General features: G+C 50.7%; 1 protein-coding gene across 3 annotated transcripts in view; it reads left to right on the top strand.

The window, feature by feature from the left end:
* The first annotated feature begins 2,612 nt into the window (after nt 1-2,612).
* Wscd1 (WSC domain containing 1) overlaps nt 2,613-18,362 on the top strand; it is a 41,016-nt gene continuing 25,266 nt past the window's right edge. Inside the window, exons 1-2 of one of the 3 annotated variants that reach the window (XM_052195705.1) lie at nt 2,613-2,908; nt 12,885-13,568. In XM_052195705.1, coding sequence (XP_052051665.1) covers nt 13,151-13,568 — 418 coding nt within the window. In that variant the 5' untranslated portion in view covers nt 2,613-2,908; nt 12,885-13,150. Of the gene's footprint in view, nt 2,909-3,922; nt 4,168-4,193; nt 4,630-12,884; nt 13,569-18,362 lie in introns of those variants that run through there. The other 2 variants (XM_052195704.1, XM_052195706.1) reach the window with 2 other exon arrangements.

The following is an 18,362-nucleotide window of genomic DNA, read 5'->3' as shown; positions in this document are numbered from 1 at the left end:
CGCACTGGTGGTTAGTTGACTTTGGTAGCCAATCACAAGATGGCTGGGGGACCAACAGAGATGTCTGCAACCAGAACAAGAGTAGGCAGTTTTTAGAGTCCTTCAGAAGAAATACAGCATCAGTTAGGGACCTACCAGGGTTCCTGGAAAATGTCATTCTACACATATTGAACCTTAGAAACTGATTATGCTTGGGACAGGCATGGTGGCTTGTCTTGCTGTTAGGACAAAACATGGAACAAAGGCAACTCAGGGAAGAGGGGGTTTATTTTGGCTCACAGTTCAGAGGCATACAGTTTTCCACAGCGGAGAGGTTATGGCAACAGGGACCTGAGGCAGGTGGAGAGACAGTATCAATTTTAGTTAACAGAGACCGCTGAATACAGTGCTCAGATCACTTACTCCTTTCTTTATACCTGTTCTGTCCAGTAGGGTGGCATCATCCATATTGAGAATGTGTCTTCTCATCTCAAGATCATCTCGATAATTGTACACAGCCAGGTCCAAAGAATTAATTACTCTAGATAATTCCTCACAGGTGTGCCCAGAGATATCAGTGGGTGATTCTAGAGCTTATCAAATGTATAGTGTTAACCATCAAACTGGTTCACACCTATAACCTTTGCATAGTGGTTTTCAACATTCCCAGTGCTGTGACCCTTTAATACAGTCCTCATGGTGTGCTGGCCCCCAACCATAAAATTATTTCATTGCTACTTCATAACTATAGTTTTGCTACTTTTATGAATTGTATCGTCAATATCTGGTAAATGCAGATATTGATATGCAACCCCTATGAAAGAGTGGTTCGACCCTCAAAGGGATTATGACCCATAAGTTGAGAACACCGCCTCAGCACTTGGGAGGCTGAGACAGGAGGATTGCTAGTGAATTCAAGACTAACTTGGATTATAGGGTGAGTTCCAAGCAAGTCTGGACTATGAAGTAAAACTGTCTCACAAGCCAAACGAATGAATAAATGAATGATGAATGAATAAATAAATAAGTCTTAATGAATATTGAGTGAGCATGCATATGCACTAAGGATTATGTATAGGATAGCTCTATATGGGAAAAACTTCCCCTGGCTATCTGGGAGCTCAAATTCTAGCTGTGGGGCCTTTGAAGGTTAAAAAAAGGACGATGGGCCAGGAAAGGCATAAAGGGAAGGGAGTGATCAATTTTGTGAGTACTGGGGAGTGGGCAGTGGGGTCCAGCTCTAGCTGGCCTTCCCTTGGCTTCCGGGACAATGTGCCACTTGGAGAAGGGGCAGGCACTACAGACCTGGGGGGCCTGGGTACACTGAACAGCATGTAGCATTTCTGGTCCTCAGGAAAAAACTCCTGCATGGAATACTTACAAAAATAGATTTCATGCTGTGTCCGGTGCTGTTTTATTTACACACATATTGGCCCAGATTTGGGGGTTGTTCCTTGTCCGGCCATCTATGCCGGATGCTTCTTTAGTGGACTGGCTCAACAGTGTCCAGTATTCAACAGGAATTTAACACAGGATGGGCGTCTCTCTCAGTGAGTAAAAGAAAGCACGGCATGAAAGGAGAAAGGAGGGGAGGGCAGCCAAAGGAAGGGGAGGAAAGGGAAGACGAGGGGAGGGCGAGGAAGGGAGAGGGGGAACGGAGGAGAGGAGGGGAGAGGAATACCCCAGGAGCTGGCTTTAAGTTAGAAGATCCAATATACTTGGGATCTAATGATTCAAGTCCACACACAGGAGCAGCTGACACAGAGAGGCAGGAGCAGTGTGAGCTGAGACTATTTTAATTCTCAGTCTTAGCCTTGCAGGGAGGGGAAGCAGCGGTGACTGCATGACTCAGGAGTAGCTGGATCTGTGTCAACACTGTGGTGGGACAGTCCGTGGGGCATTAGGATGCCTTTGACGTATGGGAAGAGGTGATATGGAGCCAACTACCAGTGGATCTGAGCTATGCACCAAGTACATCTAGGCACTTGGCATGGTTTGAAAGGGACGTTGCTATCAGGGCTATCCAAAGTGGCTTCTTGAACCTTTATCTGCAACCAGTGCTAAAGAGGAAGGCTTCATCCCAGCACCGAAATACTCCTGCCCAAACTGCCTTTCCCATACCCTTCTCGACTAACTACTCTATGGGTTTCTCCTTTCGCCTCCTTTCTTAGTGTCTCTTGTCAGCGTTGGAAGGCATACCTACCGGACTCCACACATGGAGACCAGGAGGAGCTTCCTGGAGGGCTGTGCGTTGCCGGTGCAGCCGGACATGGAACTCTTCCTTTAACGCCCCGTCCCTCCTTCACACTCTTCACACAGATTGTGTCTCAGGTGGCTGCTGCTCTAGGTGTCATGACTCCTTCATGTCTTGGATGTTTTCTTTTTTTAAGCACAGAGCCTACATTTTCCTTTCGCACTGGACCCTATAAATTATGCCGTCAGTCCTGAAGAGGGTTCAAGCACAAGACAACATAGTAAGAGGGTGAAGCGAGTTACAGCTGATAGCAGTGATTAAAGGCTGTGGCGAGGGGACTTTCTTTGCAGGCCTGGAATGCTGAGATAGCACAGAATCCCTCCCTCTCTCTGCTCCTACCCAAAACTCCCAAGGCTCCAGAGAGCTCAGCCTTCATCCCCAGACCCAAGATTATTCTGTGTAAACTTCAGCAAGTCCTTTCCCCACCAGAGTGCCTCGCCACTGCGCCACCAGAGGCTTTCTTCTGGTCCCTTTCCAAGCCCCACTGCTGCCCTGCACCTGTTGAAAGCCCACTTCTCTCAGAGTCTGAGCAGCTCTGCCCCTAGCGGAAATTGGAAGTAAAAAACTTCCATTCAGGAAGTCGGTTGGAGCCACTGCCACCTGCTCCTGACGCCTCCTCTCATCTTGTCCCCAACATTCTGCAGCCTCCAAGAGCATCTCCGCTGTCAGTCCTGGGTGAGAAGAAGGTCCACTGTTCTGGAAGAGCAGGGTTGGATGCTGTGACTTGAGGGCTTCGAGAGGGGGAGCGGGGCTTCTTAGTGGGGCAAGCCTTTAAAGAGGGGTTGTATATAAACCTATGTGGCTATTCCCCGTGTGTGTGTGTGTGTGTGTGTGTGTGTGTTTACTGGTGAGGCAATGTCCCTTTACACACTATATCAAAAAGCAGGTCTGTCCCTGGGTATCATTGTGGGCAGGGTGATAAGCTGCTAGCGGAACACCAGGTGTGTCCGAAGATGCTGTATCTTTGCTGTTAGGGCTGTAATTCTGTGGTACTCTCTCAAATTGTGTGTGTGTGTGTGTGTGTGTGTGTGTGTTTCTAGCAAGTGCTTGTTTCTGAGTGGATGTGTGACACAGAGGGTTAGGTGAATGTGCCTAGCTGCCCCAGTATGGGACAGTAATCCAGTGTGTGTCTGGGTATTTACATTAGAGTGGTACAAACTGCATAGCTGTGTATATGTGTGTACCTGCCCGTGTCCTAGCTTGTTTCTGAGTGAGTGGAGCAGAGCCCACAGCGTGTGTGTGAGTGTGGGTGTCTGGTGATTCAGTGTGTGTTTGTATCAGCCACTGCGCGTCTGCCACCACGTCTGCATTTGAGTGTGGCGGCGTACTGCTGCGAGTGGCGATACCCAGTGTATTCCTGTGTGCGTCTGGTGTGAGCACCATGGTGCCTGCTAGAGCCAGCTAGGCTGCAATGGTAGGCTGTGGCTGGGCGGGTGCAACAGAGCGGTGTCAGCGTCTTGTCTTGGTGGTGGCGAGTAGTGCGTGTCACCCGTGGTGTGTGCGTTGTCTCGCAAGCCCGGACAGATCACCCACACACCTCCCGCTAAGAGCCAAGCTGCGACCCTTCCTGGAAGCTTAGCAGAGAGGTGTGCGCGGAAGCCTCTAGGACCCGGCGGAGGCCGGCCGCTGTCCCCGGGCCGCGCGAGTGAGCATGTGCAGACCGGGCGCCCGCTCGCCCGCTCCGCGCCCGCTCGCCCGCTCCGCGCCCGCCACTCGCTGTACTCCGCGCCCCGGGCTCAGCTCGGCGCCCGTCCGCTCCACCACTGCTCAGCGCGGAAGTCCGCAGCCTCCGGGAGCTGCGCGACACGGGCCTGGGAGCGCGGGTGCGCTTGCCACTAACACCAGGGGCGTGCGGGCGTCTGAGCTTTGGGCACTGCGGGGCTGCGGGCTTAGCGCCCCGGAAGGCGGGTGCCTTAGCCGGCTGTGATCACGGGGTGAGTCCTGTCTTCGGGGTCTCCCAGCCAGGACCCTAGCACAGGCTGCGAGCCGGATATGCCCCCGCCGCGGGCAAACAAGTTTGTGTAGATGCGACTGGGAGCGCGCGGGGTTGCACCTGCTAGGGCGCAGGGCGCGCTGGCGAGGCGCCTTCTCCGGGCCGGCGCGCCAGGACCGTGGCGGACGTGTGGGTAGCATCTCACCACGTCTGGTCTTGGCTGGATGTGCACAGGCAGTTGTAGCAGCCGCTTCTCCGCCAGGAGCCCAGGGACGCCCGGTCCGAGTCCCCGGTCGGGCTGAGGGCAGGATTTGGGGTGCGCACTGCCTCCCTCCTAGGTGGAGACATTCGCCAGAAGCTGCTCCCCCTCTTTCGTTCCGTTCCCAAGCCAGGCTTCCGGTCAGCGAAGGGTTTTCTCCTATCTCTTGGTGAACTTGAACACTGGCAGAGGCAAAACCGAAACGTATGTATTTTGTTGGGAGAATTACCCAGTGTCGCGCTTTGCATCTTTCTAAGGTGTGGATGGAGACTCATGGCTGGGTGCTCTGTGTGGTGTTTTTCTTTGCTAGTCAGAAGCATCCCTGGCAGGGTCAGCTGCTTCAGAGTAGCCTGTCTTAACTGCTTTTCTGGGTGTCTGTGCTCCGCTGATGGTCTTAGTTCTACCAGCTAGTCCATGAGGAGTCAGAATGTGAAGAGGATCTCGGCCCCATCTGCTTGCTGGCACACTGGCAGTTTCCAACTCCCACAGCCCTACCTTGGGACCCAGCCCTCACTCTCTGTCACAGCTACAGAATGGACATACTCAGGACTCCACTGTAGCTGTACTTTTGTCCCCTCTTCTCTCCTGTTGCGGGGACAGCATTCTTATGTCTAGGGAGACACCTGGGCCAGCTTTTGTAGGAACTGCCCCATAGGTGGGATCAGGACCCCAACATCAGATACAGGAAGTGAGGGCTGCAGGGACTGTAAGAATTAGAGGAGCCTCGAGCTGGGCTGGGCTGGTTCTTTCTGACTATGGTGTCCCCACTTGGTGGCTGTCTAACTGAATGGCTACACGTGCTGGTCAGAGAGCCAGGGAGTGCTTTCTTGATAAAGGTTTTCTTTCTTCAAGCATGATCTCCTGCCACACACATGATCTTAACTGGAATCCCCTAAGAAGATCCCTGTGGTTCAGTGATGAGCCGGGCATTTCCTTAGTAGTGGTTGAGGGCAGCTTGGCCAGCTACCGAGCTGGGGATCCATGGGGGCAACTGTCCCTTTATCTCCCTGACATCATGACTATTCCAGCCATCCCAAAATTGTCCCCATAGATCTTTGGAAGAAACTTATCTTAGAGTGAGGGGATCCTCTTTTCAATGGGCATTGAAATCCTGACATAGACTCTAATGTTCTGACCGGAAGTGGAGAGCAACTTGGATTTAGACAGAAGATGAGACCCCTGTCCTTTTCTCCTATCTGCCTCCCCCAGAAGGTGCCACCTTCTGGGCCATCATTTGGCCTGCTGCTAAATGTGAGCCTCAGCCTGGCTAGTCCAACCCAAAGACTGCAGCACAAGTCAGTGAGCCTCACAGATGGGTCTTGTCGAGTCACTGAGCAGAGCCCAGGAACTCAAAGCCTCCGTCCAGGCTGAGCTGCATGTGAGCAGGGTCTAACGGGAGAGATACACTTCTCTTTGCAGACACTCCCAGCTTGTACTCCGATCTGGCTCCATCCCTGCCAGTCTTCCTGAGACCAGCTCTCTGTGAAATCAATCCCAAGTACTTGGGGGCAGCTCAGCATTTAAACCTTGGGGATCTATGTTCATACAACAAGACTGGCAGTCGTATTCACAGGGTGGCATCCTGGTATCTGACCCAGACTGGTCTGGAGGTCAGCCCTGCTTATGTGGGGGACATAACCTAATCTTTCTCTGACCTCATAATTTTTCTTTCTCCTTCTCTTCCCTAACTTCTCCATACCTTGACTTCAATAACCACCATGTCAACCTGTATCTAAAACACAATCCCCATGTGCCCCTTTGAGGGGCCATGGTCAGAGGGAAACTCTCCACATGCACTTCCTTCCAGAGGGGATAGAAGTGGATGGCAGTTGCGCTGGATTAATTTTGCAAACCTTATAATGCTGTGTGCCTCTGTATCAAGGCTCCTCCTCTCCGCTGGGATGGGAGCTCCCTCCCAGAAGGTGATAAATCGCCTTGGTATGAAGGGACCAAGAGTAAGGAAGGACAGGGATGCACAAGCTGTCTAGGGCCATCTCCCCTAGCTTGAGCTCCTGTCCTTTGGTAGGAAAGGAACCAGAGAAAGATAGGGCTAACTGACTCACCTATCCACATTTACCCAAGTCCCTGAAATATGTTGTAACACCTAATTTAACCTGTTGCATTCTGCACAAGACCCGAGACCATGCTCAGGGACTCACCGTCAATGGGAGAAGCATGTAGGGAGATGGACAAAGTAGGGTGCTCATTTGAAAGGGTTGTGGTTGGCTGTGTCATGTGGGATTGGACCCTGGGTCAACTAAATAGAGGGGGAAGTCCCAGTTGCGCAGAGCACTCCAGCACAATGTGCAGAAGGGTCCCCATCCAACACCAGGTAGATAGATGAAAGCCGTGTGACAGGCAAGTGAAGCCACACACTTGGAATCAGAAAGCCGGAGTTCCAGCTAGCACTAGCCGTTTATCTCTGTTCGAATTAATTAGCCCCCAGTGTTTTACCTTTTGCCTCTATGTAACAGTGATAATGACTCATAAATTAATGTCATGAGCCTGTGGGAAGATCACTCATTCATTTGTTTATCTGCTCATTCATGTCACACACTTAGCAGTATGTGAAACCACGTATAACCTCTGATGTGACATCTGTAACTTCTTTGTTCATAAGGACTTTATCCTTGAGTTCACTGAAGGTTATATGCCCCATTTGCATTGAATGGAGTTTGACCTTAGTAATGCTATTCTTACTATTTGTGATTGACAAATGTCATGGTATATTTTAACAGGCTACCCAGTGACACTGGGCCTATGTATATAATATATAATGTATATATACATTATAATGTATATATAATGTACATATAATGTATATAATGAAATGATTAATCTAATTATTATGTTGTGTACTTTTAAAGAAACTTTGTGTGTGTGTATGTGTGTGTGTGAGTGTGTGTGTGAGTGTGAGCAGGGGGGTATGTGTGTGTGCACATCTGTGCGTGCAAGCATCTGCAGAGACCAAAAGTCCAACGTAAGGTGGTCTTCTCTGTTCTCCACATTGTTTGGGTTTTGTTTGTTTTGTTTGAGACAGGGTTTGCTACAACCCTGGCTGGCTGGAGCTCATTTGGCAGACCAGGCTAGCCTCTGCCCTCCAGGATGCTGAGATTAAAGGTGTGTGCCACCACATCCGGCCTCTGTAGTATTTTACAACAGGCTATCTCATGGAGCCGGTTGCTTCAGCTGTGCTGTCTGCTCAGCCAGTCTCTGGGATTTACCTCTCTCCACCTCTCCAGCCCTGGGTTACAGAAGCACGGCCGTGCCTGGTTTCCCCCAGAGCTCTGGGGATCTGGACTCGGGACCACCGCATGCTTTCCAAGAGAGCACTTTGCTCTCTGAGCTATCTCTCCAAGCCCCTAGAAACATTTTTACTTGAATTTTTTTCCTTGAGTTCTGAAGTTCAAAGAGTTTTTGCCTCTTCAAAGATGGGAGTCCTTACCCCCATTTCAGGGAGGATCTGCAGGTGTGTGTTTTGTGGGTATCTTACACCTCCCCCTTCCCCTTTTCAGCCTCAGACCAGGAGTGCAGGTGACCCTGGAGTGAGGTCAGAGATACTGACAATGCCTGGGCGTGGCTTTCAGGCTGGGCAAGGATGTAGAGATATTAGACTCAAAGGAGAACCCACGCCCAGCCACAGGTCTCCATGCATCTAGCCTCTCTGTCAGTACTGGACCACCACTCTGCTTCAGGGGTTGAGTTGGTTTTAAGGAGGAAGTGTTATTGAGCTGAACCTTGTGGGTGGGGAAGTATTTCAGGCCTGTGAGTTGGGCAGAGCATCTTTGGCTGGCTAAGTAACATGCACCATAAGGAAGCCGGAAACAGCTCATGCTGGCCAGGAACACTGGTTTGGACATAGGGTTCTGTAATGAGTAGTCTGAGGGAGGAGGCTGGGAGCCACTGAGTGACAGTGGAGGAGTTTGAACCAGCTCCTCCTTGCCCTGTAGCCCCTGCAAGCTGTAGCATAACTAGTGCTATGCACTAGGATAGATGCTTTCTTGGGATGCTGGGAGGACACAGCCCCTGGGAGAGGGATGGGCTTCATACGGCAAGCATTGAACAGAGCATCAAAGGATGAAGAAGGTGAAGTGGGGGGGGGGGAGAACACTGCAGCCCAGCCCCTTTTACAGCCTCGCTGAGGCCCCAAAACATAGAGCTGCTAGCTTCTAGTTGGTCAGTGACCTGGGACTCTAGTTTTTATCTTCTCTGAGGTGCAGCCTGCTGAACCTTGTTTTTTGTCTTTAGGATGCCGCCCTATATGCAGACAGCTTTGAAGTCACCCTTGGTGGCCACAGTGGCTGAGATCCATGTGGGGAGCACTGGTCATTTGCTCTCCCATTAATGCTTTTCATCGCTAGCCAGAAAGTAGAGGGGAGGTAGAGTCACATGACTGAACCCGAGGGGCCGGTCCTAGCTAGTCTTGATGATCCCCTCCTCTCCCATCTTTTCCCTTCCTATTTCTGCTAGCTCCCACCCCAACCTCGCCCACAGGTAGGTGCTACCCAGCCTCTTCCAGAACCCAGGTTTTCTGGGTCCCTCTTGTAATAGGAACTTGCTTTTTTTTTCCTCTGAGATTCCTGAAGCCTCGGTTCAATTATTCTCCTCTCATTTCTGGGCTATCTCAGGGATTCATTCTATAAGCCCCCAAATAATCCCAAGGACATAGAGAACACTGAGCAAGGTGGCAGATGGACTTTTGTCCAACCTGGACAGAGCCTCGGTGGAGATTCTGGGTGGGATAGGCGTGTGCTCAACAGTCCCTCACCGAGAGTTCCAGATCAGGGAAAGCATCTGTGAGGCGAGACTCAGGGGGTGTGGAAGACTTCCAGAAGAGGAGAAAGAGCTCAAAGGCAGCCTCAGAGCCTGCTCGCTCATGGCAGCGTCTCTTAGACTTGACTGGAAAGGCCAGAACAGGAGGAGCTTCTGCCTGGCTGAGTTTCAGACCTGTGATGGAGAGACACTACATTTTTAAGAATAAATCTTACCACTTGCAGAGCCAGAACTCAAGTGGGGAAAGGGGCAGGGAGATTTTTGGCTACATGACAATTCCCGGAGCAGATGGTTTGGGTGTGAATACTGACTCTCTAGACAGGTATGGGGACAGTTCTTAACTGGCAGGCAGCAGGCTGTCTGCCTCCCATGAGGATCCAGGGGCCCACGAGTACACAGGCCATCTAATCTATTTATCCACACTGCAAGAGCCTAATAAATGGTGTCACTGAAAATTAAGCAGTTGCCAACTACAGTTAGATGAACTTCAAGCAAGAGGAGGCTGTTGGGCCCATCCTGGGAGCAGGAGGCCTAGGAGGAAGGAGACAGTTTGCTGGGAACACCTGCTGCGGGTCTGTCCTCCAGCAGCTCCTGTGTGCCTCTTTGGCATTCATAACCAGTATGTGTCACAGTCCAGGCAACCAGGGTATGGCTCTACAACCATTCCCATTTACCCAAGCACAGACAAGGAGCCTGAGGTCCTCCCTTGGGATTGTTTGCTATAATGAAGGCCTGATGGCTTTGGGATACAGCAGGTCAGCCAATGGACTTCCATATCCAGTACAGATGAAAAGTGACCAGATTTCTGCCAGGTCTCAGCTGGCCCTGCTGTCTTACACCTCGAAGCCTGTCTGTGGGCTCTAGGCTGCAAGTCTCCCTGTGCCTGGCCTGACTGCTTTCGTGTGAACAAATTCTTGCTGATGCCACCCAGCTAGCTGCATGCTGGGATCTGGGGAGATGGAGATGGTCCAGGTATGATCTGTGACCTGGAGGGTCTTCAGCAGCCTATCAGATAAGCAGGGGTGAGCACTAGGTAAAGTGTGGTGGATCAGGACAGAGCAAGCTCCTGGTGCCTTGAGTGTGTGGCCCCCTGCTGACCTGGGAATCAGCTTTGCCATTTTAAGACCTGAGAATGAAAGTCTGGTTCTGGGGCCCGGGGAGGTGGAACTCTGGCCTGTCAGTGATTGCCACTGCTACCCTGATGAGAATGCCACTCCAGGAATGGATCTAGAGGGCTCTAGGAGAGCTTGGGTGATTTTAAATTCTGATGGATTCACCTCTGACATCTAACATCTCTCTCTCACATCCCACCCTACTTGTAGACAAGGAGGCTACCCTACTTGTCTCATGTATGCAGATTCAATCGATCACGTAAAATGCAAGTCACAGCACACGGCTACAGGGGTGGGACCATCACCCACCGGTCTGTTCCACCTCACCAGCATCCTTTCCACAGCAGATGTGTTACCTTTTGTCTATTTAGGATTTTACACTAGTAGGATCTCCTACATCCAGAACCCTTCCTTCCGCAAACACATCTGAGAACCTTCCTGGAGCACAGGACAGACCCAGCGTTTAGGGGTTCTTGATAATCCATGTGCATCTTACACATCAGCTCTGATGCTGAGACTGAGGGTCGCCTACAGGTTGCTCTGTATCTGTCTAGTTCAGGCTTCTCCCCAGCTGTGCATGAATGGAGTTTCAAGTTTGGCTGCTCACAGACCCCACAAGAGCATGCTTCTGCTGTCAGAGTTCTTTTGTCTACTTAGTCTACTTTGCCCCCACTGGCAAAGACAACTGAGGCGTCACCTTGTGCCAGGCTTCATGCTGAGTGACAGTGATAAAAGTAAATAGGGAACGGCATCTACTCGAGTTGATCAGAGTCCTTTGGGGAGGATCGAGAAGTGGATAGGCAATGTTAATTGCACCAAAGTGGTGCATGCCCGGATGGGCTTAGCACTGGCTGTTGGGAACCAGGGAGTCTCTCCTCTGTAGGTGGATGTGATCAGGGAAAGCTTGGAAGAAGTGACATTAATGCTAAGGCTTAGGGGTCATACAACGATTAACCCGACAGAGAGAGGAAATAGAGGCAGAGACACTGTGAATACAGGAGGCCATGCTGCAGTCAGAGCGTATGCATATGCATGCAAGGTGGAGATACTGAGGCATAGAGAATGTGTCTCAGTGGGCTGGACCACAAGGAGACCTTGTGTGCCATGCTAAGGCGCTTGCAGTTTATCCCCAAGCTCTGGGGAGCTATTGAAAAGAGGTTTTAAGCAGAAGAACACCAGCCATGATCAGATTCGCGCGTTAAGGAGGCTCGCCCGGGCAGCCTGTGTGCTGTGGATTGGAGGAGCCCAAGGTGGGGGCAGACAGATCAGTCCGGATTTCATGGGATTTTCTCTGTGGTTTTACAAATCTGAGGCTGGCAGGGGTGGGTCTGGCGACATACCAGCTTAGACAGAAAGGAAAAGCTCTGAGACCATCTGCAAAGGCTTCCCCACTCAGCTGGGTTCCACTGTCATTTGCAGATGAGGACCTGTGTAACCATACCCCTCTCCTCCTGGAGGTTTCAGCCCCTCAGCTCTCAGAACTTAATCCGGAAGGCTCAGGCTGGTCTGGGCCCCCTTGGCTGCTCTGCTGGGCCCCCAGCCTCCTTGCAGTCTGAAATGCTGGGCCCCAGAGCCAAAACATTGTCTTTCTTCTCACACCCAGCAGGCCGTGTCTGTGCACAGAACAGCCATTGAAACGCTGCCCTCGCCATGTTAGTTACGGCCAGCGGCTTAGTCACGCTTCCAGGGTCCTTTCTTCTGGGACAAGCCTGTCCTTGTGCTCAGAGCCCTCTCCTCACACAGCAGCCCAGCTCACGGCAGCTGCAGAGCCCCCACCAACCTTAATAGCTACTTTAGAGATGCCGCCAGTGGGAACCACAGCTTAACCTTAACATGAGCACCAGGCAAGCCTGCCTCTGTCTTAGTGAGAGTCAGTGACCAGCCTCTGTAGAAGCTGCTCCCAGGATCCAGATCACAGCTCCACTGCATCACTGGGAGGCAGCTCGCTGTAGGCATGTATTAAGCACCTTCAGTATACAACGGCCTGTGTGGTGCACACTTGTGTTCTATAGTAAAACGATGTTTCAGGCTGCGCCGTGTGGTAGTTGAGAAGACAGATCTGGAGAAAGACATTGGAATGTTGGCTCTTGTGTTTGCCAGCTGTGGTGTATCAAGAAATTACTCTTCCTTTCTTTTCTCTTTTCTCTTTTCTCTTTTCATCTGTATAGTGGGGGCATTACAATATCTATCCAATTACACTGGCGAGAGTACAGTGATATGACTTCCTAACTCATTTTTGCTGAGTGCATGGGGTGGCTGAGGACTCAGTGGAAGTCACGGTTGCTTCCTTCCTCCTTATTGCTGTTATCATTACTGGACCTTCATTGCCACTGTCCAAACCAGTATCTTCCTCACGTCACAGATGAGGGAGCTGAAGCCCAGAGAGGTTCAGCAATTTCTCTGGTGTCACACAGCTGGCCAGCAGCAGAAAGTAGGATCTGAACCCTTTGTCCAGTGTTCCTGGCTCAGAGCTCACCCCTTTGGTAAATCAGTGATAGGGCTGGCGAGTACCCTGGCCCAGGAAGAGGGAGATGGATCCTGTTGCATCTTAATGTTCTTTCTCCACTTTTCTAGGTTCCTGAGACTGGCGAGGGCCAGGAGAGCTAAGGGATGGGGGAAATGGTGACCCCTGGACAGAAGGTACCAACAAGGGGCTTGTGGCTGCTGGAGAGAAGTGATGGTGACATTTGAAACCCACAGGGACAGAAGCCCACAAGTGTGCTGACAGGTGTCAAGAGTCAGGATGCTGGGATGATGCCCTTGGAGGCCCTGGCATCCCTCCTGCCCAGGTGCTAGGAGCCGTCCCCAGGCTCCAGCTAGGAGCCCTGCTGCCCAGGGGCATGGCCAAACCTTTCTTCAGACTCCAGAAGTTTCTCCGCAGAACACAGTTCTTGCTACTCTTCCTCACGGCCGCCTACCTGATGACCGGCAGCCTGCTGCTCCTGCAGCGGGCCAGAGTGGCCCTCCCACAGGCCCTCCGGGCTCCCAGCAGCCTGCAGGCCTTACCAGTGGCCACGGTGGCACTGGGTGTGGGTCTGCTGGACGGCAGGAGCCTTCGTGATCCCCACAGTAGCCCTGACCTACTACTTGATGTGGACACACTAAGGAGTCCTCTGGCCCGACTGCCACCTGGAATCCGCTGGCCCCGGAGGAACCGCAGCTCACTGCGGCGGCGTTGGCTCCACCACCTCACCAGTGACCCGCAGGGGCCACCCACCCTGGGTCCGGAGGCCTCTGGACCGGCCAGCCATAACCGAGGTAGGTGTCTGCGGCTGCCACAAGCCCTGCTCAGGGTTATATGTCTTGTCTCTTGGGCCTATGGTAGCTGAGGAGTGTGATATTGTCCCTCAGAGCTCTGACTTTGATCTTGGCTCAGTCATGGCCTCCTGGGTGACTTTATGTTACTTGTCTCTAGGTCCTCTCAGGTACACAATACATTGACATATTGTACAAATGTATTGAGGTGGCTTGGAGCAGTGTGTCACAGGGTGCCAGGGGTGGTTCCAGACCAGCAGCTGCTGCCTGTGGAAACTAGTGACCATACAGTCCTAGGTCCTTATACAATTAACAGAGCAGAATCTCCTACTTGGGTTGCTACCAGCAATCCCTGCATCTACTCTGAGTCAGTGGTTTTCAACCTTCCTACTGCTGTGACCTTTATCAAGAGTAGTATAAATATCTGATAGGCAGGGTATCTGGGATGCGATCCCTGTGAAAGTTCATTCAACCCCCAACAGGGGTCTCAACCCACAGGTTGCAAACCTGCCCTAGGTCATCCTGGGGTAGACATAAGCCAAGAACCACTAGGCAGATGTATTACTGCACCCTCTAAATTAAAGCTGTTATCACTTTAGTAAAAATGGCTCTTCTATGCAGTGCTGCTCTGCTGTTATGCTGCTGTCTGACACTGTCTCTTCCTCAGTTTACAGGGAAGACACTGAGGTGTGGAAAAGCTAAGTGAATGGATGAGATTATTCTCGAAGTTTGGGGTCTCTAGAACCTGACCCTGAAGCCAGAACTCAGATGTAGAGTAGATCTGGGCAGTGACCCCCAGGAAACCCTGGCTGGGAGTTAGCAGGGAGTCTGGGCAGGAAGGCAGCCAGGAGAGGTGCACCATGGGGCAGGAGCAGGCTGAGGGGGCCGCTGGAGTGAGTGGGAGAGGACAGAGGCAAAGCAGAACACACATCTCAGGGCACCCTGGGGTGGCAGGCCCGCGGTGGGCAGCGATGGGATCAGTCTTCGTACGGCAGGGACTCCCAAGTCAAGATGGTCTATCTGGCCCAGTGCTCTTTGCACTGAGTTCTGTAGGTTCTCTCTGCGGGGCCCAGAGGGCATGCTGGGTGCCTGGGGAGCACACGGGAAGTGTTAAAATTGTGCCTGGGAGGCAGCTGAACTCAGTCATCTCTGATCATCCTCTCACCAACTTGGTCCTGTGCCCTAAGTCATTAGAGGAGGTGGTGCTCCTGCCCCTAAAATAAAGTGCATGGATTACTAAACAGAGTATCATAGTCCATAGGGCACCTATCATAAGTAATAAGCATAGTGCATAGTATGTACTTAGCATAGAGCACTAAGCCTAGCAGGTACAGTACTAAGCATAGCACACAGAGTACTTAAGCATAGTGTGCAGAGTTCTGAGCCTAGAGGGCTAAGTAGAAGACTGTCGGAGATGAGGCAAATGGAGCATCAGACCTAGGGTATGGAAGGCATAATAGAAAGTGCCAGGCCTAAGATTTGGGATTGGTTGGTTGATTGATTGACTGACTGACTGACTGACTGACTGATTGACTGACTGACTGACTGAGTGACTGACTGATTGATCTGTGTGCTGCTGGAACTCAGATCTCAGGCCTTGGGATACTAGGCACATCCTCCATGGCTGAGTCACATCCCCAATCTTTGATTTATTCTGAAAATAATAAACCCAAGCTTCTCTTGCCTTGGGGAAATGACTCAGTGGGCGCAACAAAGGAAAGACTAGAAGGCTATGGATTCTTGTCTCCAAAGAAGGATGCATTTCAGACCAGACATCATCCAGCTGATTTTCCTCACAGTAGGTTCTTTAACATGGCCTATATGTAAGGAGACAGAGGGATTGGTGATATAACTCATTTTATATGTGTGTGCCTTCTGTAATCTCTCCAACACACTAAGAAACTGGGTCTCAAAGCAGACATTACTAGGGTAATTAATTTAGACTAAAGTGCCAATGATGAGGAGAGGGCCCATGGGTTTCCTGAGAGGAAGTTTTGTGAAGTGCATCCTAGCTGAAGACAGAGCTGAGGCCCTCTCTGGCTCTATGAATGACCTTGGACAAACTGACCTGGAGTCTTCTCTTCATTGCACTCTGTCCTCATTTATTGAAGACCATTTGTCTTCAATGTGTGTTCACTATGCATTAGTCTGCATATGTGTTTTGCTTTGGACCCTTGAGTGCTCTGTCTGGGGTGGAGTCAGTTATGTTTCCAGATAACGACTGCACAGACTGCCTGAAGGGTGATTAAAGCATGGCATAGAACTTGAGGTAGAGAAGACCTTTTCATAGCTGGTCTTCAGAGAAGGTGACTGAGCAGCCTGGTAGCCTGGTTCTGGCCATACATATATGATGCCCAAGAGAACCATTTAGTTACCTCCAAAGACACAGTAGTGATGGAAGGGCTCCTAGAAAAGCAGGAGAAATCACAATCAGATGTAAGCAGGACAGTAATCAACTGCTGTCCAGGAGCAATATGGTTTGTGGTATGAATAAAAATACCTTCTTCAAGTAAGGAAATTCTCCTTACTTGTTGATAGTCTCTGTCCATGATTTCTGGAATACCCTAATTACCAAGCAAATAAAGGGTTAACTCTGGCCATGCTGTTGTACAATTCAGCATCCAAGGTCCAGGCCCAGGGCTTGGTATTGAAGACTTGGAATAGTCAATGGGCACTATCACTCCATGGGAGATTAAATATCTTTAATCTCAGAATTTTAAAGATAATGTCGGTTTCCCTACAGACTCTAAAAGAGCAGCGTTTGAGGGAGATGTGGTAACATGCTGGAAGTCTTCAGAGAACCCAGAGGAAGGCAGAACACTGGCCTTGGAACCCCTGTGTCTTTCTCTTAGGGAATTCTCTGGCCCCGCATGGCCAAGCAACCTCCTTGGTCTAGAGAGTGCCCCACAGTGTAGCCCCAGACCAGCTGCTGGGACTGCAGACAAAGCAAGCATCTCTTTGCAGCCCGGGCAGCCCGCCATCCCCTGAAAGGGATCCTGCAAGCCACGGAAGCTGCAGGAGTCTCCATCAATCACTGTGCATTTCATTATACCTTGGACAACATCCATAATGGAATAAAATGTCAGTAAGTTTACTAGGGGAAAAATAGTAACTTCTCCATAGCCAGTTTGTTTTTTATTGATAGTAATTTCCAAAGACATTCCAATATCTCCAAAGCCACCATTAATACCCTCACGACTTGTCCATTCTGATGTGCAAATGAACAGATGCAGAGTCACAGGCGGTAATGCATCGCTTTCGTTTCAGCCCAAAGTCATAAATCCCGCCTCAGGAGCGTCCCAGCGCCTCCCTCGAAGTTCTTGCTTTTTCTGCACATTCTTGCCTCTGTCGGGGGTTTAGAAAAGTCATTTGTTATGTTAAGTGACAGAAGGCTCCTTTGCTCCCCCACAACCCAGAGGGCCCATCTGTGTCTCAGGACCTGGCTGCACCCCAAGATGGGAGCTGCTGGATGCTGGGGGTAGGGTGGGGACTTCCTCTGCATGCTGGTCAGACACAGATGCTGGGTACTCAGCCTCTTCTTCCAGCCTGGAGGTTGAAACCATTGCTCTCCTCTCTTCCGTTAATGTGCTAATTATTCAGCTAATATTTACTGACCCATTGTCCCGCTAGGTCCCAGGTTAGAATATAGGATCAGAATAATAATAGATGTTATTTATTTGAACATCTGTTATGTATGGGGCATCATTGGGAGTAGATGTCCATCTGTCGTCTTGTTTAATTTAATCTTCAAAGAGCCTACGGATGTAAGCAGTGCTCTCGCCACTTTCACAATGAAGGATTTGAGTTCCAGGGATTGTAAAGTAACTGAGAGTTCTTCATTTATTAAAAATAGACTATTAAACATAAGACAGTTGCTCCTGGTACCTGACACTCCCAGCCTTTTGTTCAATGCTGGGCATGTGTTATCTTGTGGAATTCTCACAACCACCAGCTTCTGGAGTTGGTATCTTGTCCCCATTTTGTAGATGGGGAGCCCGCATCTTAGAGAGGGGGACCTGCACATCCCAGGTCACACAGCCTGGCGTAGCAGGGATTTGAACCTCCACCATCCCATTCTCAGAAATAGGGCTGCTCCATCCCAGCTTTGGCAAGTCTTGACCTTTTTGAGCTTTGTGCCTCCTTGTGTTTGGAATGTTTAGCTGAAAGCTATGATGGGCTTTTTTTTTTTTTTCTGTATCAACCAACACATCAGAAATTTCTCAGATACTGCTTTTCTTTTGCACAGTAGATGGGCAGAGAATAATCCATGCCTACTGCTCTCCGTGGGTTCTTTCTGCAGCCATGTATAATGGATTCAGGGGTATTGAGGCTCATGAAAGAGACAGTTTACAGAGTTCCATACCAGCCTCCCTCCTGGGAGCAGGGGCCTGTGCTTAGCACACGTGTTGATGCCCAACCCTCCATGGAGGTGACCTCAGGAGGCATGGACTTTAGAAGGACCTTATGGAAGGAGGTGACTGTTGGCTTCCTCTTACTGGCGTCTTCTGACCTGAGATTCCCTGGAGCCCTGGATGGAGCAGCTTCCTGTTATCATCTGCTCTAGGAATTCAGACCCCTGGGACTCAGATCCGGTATGGCCAACTGGCCCACCCTCCTTGTGCAAGGGCTCCTCTGCTCTTAACACCCACGGCCTTGAGACTACCAGTATGGTTTATAGGAGCAGTGACCCACTGTTTCCAGCTGCGTGATGATGACAATGGTGTTGTGTCTAACCCTGATGAGTCACTTGGGGTAAAGATAGTGTCCCTACCCTCTTCCGGCTTAGAAGATTTTAAC

Source organism: Apodemus sylvaticus, chromosome 10 (genome assembly GCF_947179515.1).
Source record: "Apodemus sylvaticus chromosome 10, mApoSyl1.1, whole genome shotgun sequence".
Taxonomy (NCBI): Eukaryota; Metazoa; Chordata; class Mammalia; order Rodentia; family Muridae; genus Apodemus; species Apodemus sylvaticus.
The sequence above is the reverse complement of the archived record's forward strand: the minus strand, read 5'-3'. Positions and strand labels throughout refer to the sequence as shown.